General features: G+C 39.9%; 1 protein-coding gene across 1 annotated transcript in view; it reads right to left on the bottom strand.

Annotated features, from left to right (window-relative positions):
- Nucleotides 1–3,490: 3,490 nt before the first annotated feature.
- KLF3 (Kruppel like factor 3) overlaps nt 3,491–8,156 on the bottom strand; it is a 35,262-nt gene continuing 30,596 nt past the window's right edge. The window contains exon 6 of the mRNA XM_032400185.1: nt 3,491–7,546. Coding sequence (XP_032256076.1) covers nt 7,365–7,546 — 182 coding nt within the window. The 3' untranslated portion in view covers nt 3,491–7,364. The remainder of the gene's footprint in view (nt 7,547–8,156) is intronic.

The following is an 8,156-nucleotide window of genomic DNA, read 5'->3' as shown; positions in this document are numbered from 1 at the left end:
AGGGATTTATATAGGAAGTCTCAGTTTCAGCTACTGTAATCAAAATCATGTGGTTTTGGTGAAAGGATGGACACATAGAATAGTGAAACACCAAGTCCAGAAACTGACCTATATGTATATGGTTAGATGATTTTTTGACAAAACTACAAAGTCAATTTGAAGAAAGAGTAATCTTTTCAAAAGTGGTGCTGGATGGGGCACCTGGGTAAGCTCAGTCTGTTAAATGTCTGACTCTTGATTTAGGCTCAGGTCATGATCTTGGGATCTTGAGATCAAGCCCTGAGATGGGCTCCTTGCTCAATGGGGAGTCTGCTTAAGATTCTTTCTCTTTCCCTCTCCCTCTACCCCTCCCCCTGCTCATGCATCCACACTCTCTCTCTCTCTCAAACAAATAAATAAATCTTTAAAAATAAAGTGGTGCTGGAGGGGCGCCTGGGTGGCTCAGTCGGTTAAGCCTCTGACTCTTGATTTTGGCTCAGGTTGTGATCTCAGGGTTGTGAGATTGAGCCCTAAGTTGGGCTCTGCGCTCAGTGGGGAGTCTGCTTCTCTCCCTCTCTCTCTCCTTCTGCCCCTCCCGCTGCTTGTGCTCTCTCTCTAAAAGAAATAAATCTTTTTTTTTTTAAAGAGCTAAACATTAGCTACCACCCAATTTAGCAATCCCACTCTTAAGCATTTGCCCAAGAGAAGTGAAAACTTATGTTAACACAAAAATCTTTATGTGAATATTTGTAGCAGTTTTATTTATAATTGCCTCAAACTGGAAATAATCCAAATATCCTTCAACTGGAGAATGTATAAGCATATTGTGGTACATCCATATTAAATAATGAAAAGGAGCAAACTACTGATACATGTAACAACACGGACGAATCTCAGATACATACTGCCAAGCAATAGAAGTCAAACTCAAAAGGCTGCAATCTATTATGAAAAAGGCAAAAGTACAGGAAAGCAAAATAGGCCTGGAGGTAAGGATTGACTTCAAAAGGGTATGGGAGACTATTAGGGAGGATGGAATTGTTATTATTATTATTTTTTAAATTAATTTAAGGGGTTCCTGGGTGGCTCAGTCTGTTGAGTGTCCAGCTCTTGATCTCAGCTCAGGTCTAGATCCCAGGGTTGTGGGATCAAGCCCTGTGTTGGGTTCCATGCTGGGCGTGGAGCCTTCTTAAAAAAATTAATTTCAGTATAGTTGGCCTGCAATGTTACATAAGTTTCATGAAGGAGAGGCTCGAGGATGATGTGGGAGAAGCTGGTTTGAATGTGTGGTGGGACTTTAATTTGTTGAGGGATTGCATGAGCACAGCTGTAGAGGCATGTAACTGACAGGGAAGCAGCTGGACTTTGCTGCGGGTGATGCGATCTGGAGTAGATGGGCAAGCCTCAAAGGCCTTCTCTTTGAGTTTTTAGAGGCTGAGTTCTGAGCCTGATGGATTTCCTGAGAGTAATGGTTCCTTGTATGTCAACTTGACTGGGCTGCAGAGTGCCCAGACTAAACATGATTTCTGGGTGTGTCTGGGAGGGTGTTTCTGGATGAGATTAACATTTTTGAACCTATGGACTCAGTCAAGTAGACTGACTCCCCCATGTGGGAACAAATGGTGGAGAACAAAAGGTGGAGGAAGAATTTGCTCCTTTTGCTTTCTGCCTGTGTGCTTAAGCTGGGACACTGATCTTCTGCCCTTGGACTGGGGTTTATACCATTGGCTCCCCTGGTTTTCAAGCCTTTGGATTAGAATTACACCACTGGTTTTTCCACATCTCTGGCTTGCAAATGGCAGATTATGGGACTTCCCAGCCTCCATAGTCATGTGAGCCATTTCCTCATAATAAATCTCTTCCTGTGTATATAATATTCTACTGGTTCTCTTTCTCTCTGGGGAACCCTGACTGATACACTGGGTCAAGAAGTGTGAGAGATATGGTCTAGGAACCTAAAGATCCAGCTTCTGTCTTCTATCCTTAACCCAGACCACTCAGGATGCCCATAGGGAATGCAAAACGAGGGACATAATGAGAAAAGCACTCAAAGCAATAAACATGTCTAGATTTAGTGAGAATTGCCACCTGCCAAAGTCATACATTGAATAAGAATTCTAATTTGTAGCATGTATCACTCTAATTTAGGGGTCACTATGTATACAGAACCATTACCAACCACCATGATTATGATTGGGTCAAATAGGAAAAGGTAACAGGTTCAGTTTGCACATCTTAAAATGAATGTACCCTTGAAGAACAATTCCTTGTTTTGTGCACACACAGGTCACTCTGGTCTCTAACAGTTTAACTTCTACATCTCTATGTATGTGTTTTTACTACCATCTCAACTTGTCCTTCCCTGAACAGAGCCACTTCTTTCCTTTTAGGCACACTGGAATTGGTAACTTGCCCCCAGTAAGGCTCCTAATCTCTTCTTCACCCTGACAGCACTTAAAATATTGGACAATGATTATGGATTTGTGCATGCATGCATGTGTGTGCTGAAGATCCTTCCTTCCCATTCCTCTAAGAATTTGGTTTCTCATAAAATTTGCATTTGTCACCATTCTGATCACCCAGGCAGAATCCAGCTCTCATATACAAAATATAGCTGGAAGATTATAGCCAATCACCTAGACTAATCCAAGCCAGCATCCCACTGGGATGTAACAGTCATCTGTATCTTTTGAGTTTACAGTCAACTACCTCAGTGTAAAAGCAGGGAAGTTTCTTGGAGAAACCTGGAGAGTGCTTCAGAATTTGAGTTCAGCCTTCTCCCCAACCTCCTTCCCCTCTCCAAGCTGTGGAGGTATCATGTAGTAAGGGCCAGCCAGCATTTCATGTTATGCTAAGATGAAATCCAGGTTCAAGGTAGCTGCTGTGAGATCTAACAAGTTAGTATCTTAGTTTCAATTACATTTAAGGGGAGGGTAGAGAGATGTTACATTTTGCTTTAAACAAGAACTCTTAAGTCCCCATCAGAAACTATTTGGGGTTCCTAGGATACTGAGGACATAGCAATGTCCATGGACATGGTTTACTGCAGGCTTCAAAGTTTATCCAGAATTATTTAATGCAGTTGCTGTCCTGTTTCTGATTCCCCACTGCCCAAGCTATGAATCCTAATCTCTTATTTAAAAACTTAAAAATATATATATATTAGACATTGTATCTTTTAATACAAGGCACTGGAAATCTTTTTTGGACAGAAGGTCTGTGTCCTAAAAAATATCCCAAGAACTCACTTAGGTTAAGTGTGTGGATTCAGGGTGGGTTGTCTACAAGTCTATGGTTTGTGGCTTAGAAGACTTCCGGCTGCTGTTATCCAAAACCCAGGGACATAACTTCAAGGCTAAGTTAACTCATTTCGTGCATCTGCCAGTTTATTTTTCTTTCCCTCCATCAACAATTGCCTATCAGTGATTCACTTTGCAATTTCTAAGTACTGTCTCTTACATGTTACATTGCTAAGTTTTGCTCCTAGTGATCACTGCATATATAGTAATCACATGATCACACTTAATATTCTGATGGTTTTATTAACAAGTATATAATACATATATTGCATACTGTATATAGTATATGAGGACTGTACAGTACAAATTTATGTTCACAGTTTGACATGACAAAATGTCATTACTGAATTCCCATTGGACTACAGAGTAGAAACAGAGAAGGTACATTAAACATTCACATCTTTAGTAAGAAAGATTACCAAAATGTTTCAGTATTTGCAAGTATACTAATGCATGCTAAAAACCTTTACCCATTCAGTCTTATTAGCTTATAAAATATATTACACTTTATTAAAAATTTCTGCATAGTTTATACAAGTATTAAAGTACTGTAAATGTAATAATCCTGCTATACTTGCAGGTATGGTTTAAGAGATGCTAAGCAGAAAGATTATTTTGACCCTCTAACACTAAGTACATAACAGCAAAAAAAAAAAAAAAAAAGTGCTAGTATTTGTAAAACGTAATATTGTTGTAGCCCTCGTTTAATGCATGTAAAATGGCTTTGTAAATGTATTAAGTGAATTTGCGATCATTTAGAAATTGTTAACTTCGACCGAGAAGAGAATAAAGACAACTCTGAGCAACTTCATGTATAACAGCAATTCCTTCAAGATGACTGTATATTTTCAAACCAAATTATTTTCAAACCTTAGATCTTTGAGATTGTCTTTAAAACAATCTAATCAGGAATGACGTGCAGATAGATATACAGTATCAGCAATAAAGTCTTTCAAATTCCACATTAGTGCAACACTGATAGTGCAGATGGGTGTTTAATAAAATATACATCTATAGTTCCCCTAGAAATCTGTTCCAAGGCTCTTCAAACTTCCGTGTAGTTAGCATTTCCTTGGTTGAACATAGCTATGCTGCTAACACATTCTCCATACCAGATGATTTAGAATGTTAATGCCCATTTATGATGTAAATTCACATTTTAGAACTCTAAAATATGATGCATTCAGCCTTAATTTTTCTGACTTCCCCAAGATGACACTTGGACAATAATCAGAAGAAACTCTATAACAGAATTTATACAACACTAACTTCATGTTTACAAATCATTCTCATCAATGTAAAATATGGCAATTTAAAGCCACCATTGATAGTAACATGGCACATCATTAAAACCACATGTTCAAGGGCATCTATCTTGTATTTGAGGTCTTCCACAATAACAGCTAAAAATGCCTAAGAGACTAAATTTCTCAACTATCATAGTAAAATACAAATATATATAAAAAAGGAAAATTTGGTCAAGAGCCAATCAGTCAACTAAAGTATATAGGCCAGCAATGGGAACAGAGAAAGGCCTCTCTGGGTTGCCTTTCTTTCTGAGTTAAAATGGATCTTTGTTAATGAATGGTTAACATAACCTAGGCAAGCTGAATAGTAATGGAATACTCTTTGCAGGGTCTTGCTTGCTCTTTTGAACAAAATTTAAATATGCCGTGACAAACACCTCAAATTTCATGAGAACCTACGAAGCTTTCTATCAACTGGACTCACACTCAAAGCTAATTAATTATTCAAAGATGATCAGTCTACCCTTTCTTGCCTTTTTCCCCTACCTTCTCTATGGGTTGGAACACACACATACTGGTCATCTCCATTAAAACAAAAAAGTTCTTTGCATCCCAACTTGATTCTTCAGTGTGTTGCAAAAGAACCACTTCTAGAAATAAACACTTTGGCATGAATGTGACTAAGCATTTACAGTACAGACAATACCTACTTTCCCAAGAGCCATTTTTATCCCTCAATTCATGTCATAGTTGCAAAAACACAGACAAAAAAAGCCCAATTAGGTTTTAATATTCTAAACAAATTTTGCAGTGCTTACACAAAAAAAAAAAAAAAGAAAGAAAATCAAAACCAAGTGCCAAGAAGGTAACAAATGACTTTGCATTTCTCAACTACATTTCCTTTCAGCTGGTTCAGAGGGCTGATGAGTGGGATCTCTTAGGTGCACAGTCCCTACAACTAACTTTTATTAACATAGCGCCATCAAAGTAAGCTCCCCACACGATTTGCAGGCCTCCACAATCACTCATTCACTGATGTTTTAAAAACAATTGAACAATGTATTCCTCCCAGTTAAGGTTGTGTTGGATCCTGAGTTGCGGCTGGGATGAATCTTCAGGATTCCATTCTTCTCTCTTCTCTTCCATCCTTTATCGAGGGATGAAGGCGCATTTCGTTATATGCACCCACATTTGACCACTGTCACCCACTTTCTTCAAATTTAGAACCAATGACATTTCTATGCATGAATTATTTTTATTGGCATTTAGACTATGGTGCTCAAAAGCCAGCTTTTGAAAAACAAAAACTAAACACAAAACTTCCCCCGAATAATGGCGCTATTTATCTTTAACATAAACACGAGTCATTTTCAGCTTCTTCTGAGGGGATACTTGATAGTGATCGATTTCCAGCTCTTTAAAACAGTAAATGTTGGGTAATTCTGGAACTCTAAAGATATGAATCCCTGAACTGTGGTTTTCTGTTTTTTTGTTTTTGTTTTGTTTTGTTTTTTTTCAGAAATCTGTCCCCCGAATGAAGGTATCTGCTTCACAACTAGTTATATTTACAAATCTTGTCACTCAGGTCTGACATTGAATGCATCCACTAAAGCATTAGCAGATACTTACGGTATGCATCACAAACACAAATGACAGCCCACTTGGCACCCTATGGTTCACACAGAAGAGTTTCTGTATAAAAGCTGTATGAGTAATTTGATATGGGAATACAATTACCCCTCAACATTTCTCTGTTTGCAAAGAAAAAAAGCTGTTAAGTAGGTTGGGTAAAAGGCCACCCATATTCTTACCCAAAAGATTTTTTTTTTTTTTTACCATTACTGGGCAAAATATTGTTGTGATGTCCCGACAATCAATGCTCGATGACCCACGTTAAGGACATCGGAGGAATGGTGACAGGGGCAGGGATAACTCCATCCATTTTCGGCTTTGCTGTATGCTTCTGCACAGTTGAGCATAGAGACTGAAGCTCTGGGGATGCCTTGCGCAGCAAACCCTATGATGAAACCTCACCGGAGAGCCCTCGCCTAGGAGGAAGGGCCGGCTTCTTCCCTCCCCCCCCCCACACTTCTCCCCTGCGCCATGCCCCTTTGTTCTGACTCCGTGCTGGGCAAGGAGAGCATTTAGCCCTTCACTGACAGACATCACCCGCCTAAATCAGCAGCTCTGGCTCAGCTCCAGGGGTGGCAAAGACCTCCTTGTTAGCTGCAGGCCCAAAGGAGTATCGAGGACTTAATTTAGAGGACGTGATAAATCCAAGTTGACAAGCAGGATTTGTGAAGGGCAATGGAAGGGAAGAAGAGTGGATGGACGGTCCTACCTGAAATCTCGCTCCATGTCTCTACCTAGCCTGGGAGAGGGTCCACCCTTCTTGCTGGCGAGCACAAAATACGATCCCAGGGCACAGAGGTATGAACGTCCCTGGCAAGGACTTGCAGGCTGGATACTGTATTTCTAATACATTTACTTTGACATTCTTTTGAGAAATACATGGAGAAACCGACAATTGGTTATTTTAAGTTTACATGTTCCCTTGTTCTCATTACATTAAACGTATCTGTAAGAAGGGTTTGCTTAGCATCCCCGGAAAAAAAAAAAAGTGTTCACATTCTTTAGGTCTGACCCGTGGTAAGGAGAGGAGGATTAGAGAACATCTACTACTGACCATATGGAAGTTTGAATGATATAAATTCAGAGATTCAGACCAGCTGAATCCAAATTAAAATGTACATGTAAAAAATGAGTTAGATCATGGGAAGGAGGACAGAGAGAGAGCCGGGAGAGTGGGGAACCACGCTGAGGCGGGGGACGGAGCCATTCAAACTAGCATGTGGCGTTTCCTATGGAGGGCAAGGTGGTCAGAGCGGGAGAAGCTGCGGTCACAGTCTGGACACTGGAAAGGTTTGATTCCAGTATGTTTTCGGAAATGTCTTGTCAGTTCATCAGACCGAGCAAACTTCCATGTGCATCCTTCCCATGTACATTTGTAGGGTTTTTCTCCTGCAAAAAGGAAAAACGGAAGAGCTTATATTTTTCCTGAGGGCGAAAAGCTATTCATTAGTAAAAATTTTGCAGTTAAGATTTTTGAGCTACAGCTCTGGGCAAATATTATTTCTAAGGTATGTCCGTTCGTCTGTTCCCCCCAAAAACCAAGAGTGCCATAGAAACCACAGAAGGACAAAAAAGAAAACAAGTGGCTTAATTCTCTTAATATTTAACTGGAACTCTGCTGCTCCGGCCGCTCCGGCCACTCCGGCCGCCACCCCCCCCCCCCCCCCCGCCAAAAGAAGATTTTAAGAGTTCTTAAAGCATAAAGCCACTAAAATCCATCCTGAGGAGCTAGCAAATAATTTTGGTTTCACCCTCAATAGTAGGGATGAATCACTTAAGAAACAACTTGTGATCTGTATTTATCTCCAAGTCTTCAAGCTACTGAGGTGAGTTATACGCAGTGCTTTCCACTTAAAGAGGAGTCCAAATTGAAAGTTTGCGGGATTTCCTTATTATTTTAACAGTTTCCTAAAAATAAGAAGTGTGACAGACACTGGCAGGGATTTCAGCATCTTATCTTTTCTTTTAGTCAACAGCAATTATGCCTAAGTATAATGCT

Source organism: Phoca vitulina, unplaced genomic scaffold (genome assembly GCF_004348235.1).
Source record: "Phoca vitulina isolate PV1807 unplaced genomic scaffold, GSC_HSeal_1.0 scaffold3, whole genome shotgun sequence".
NCBI classification, from domain to species: Eukaryota; Metazoa; Chordata; class Mammalia; order Carnivora; family Phocidae; genus Phoca; species Phoca vitulina.
This window is presented reverse-complemented; position numbering and strand designations above follow the sequence as displayed.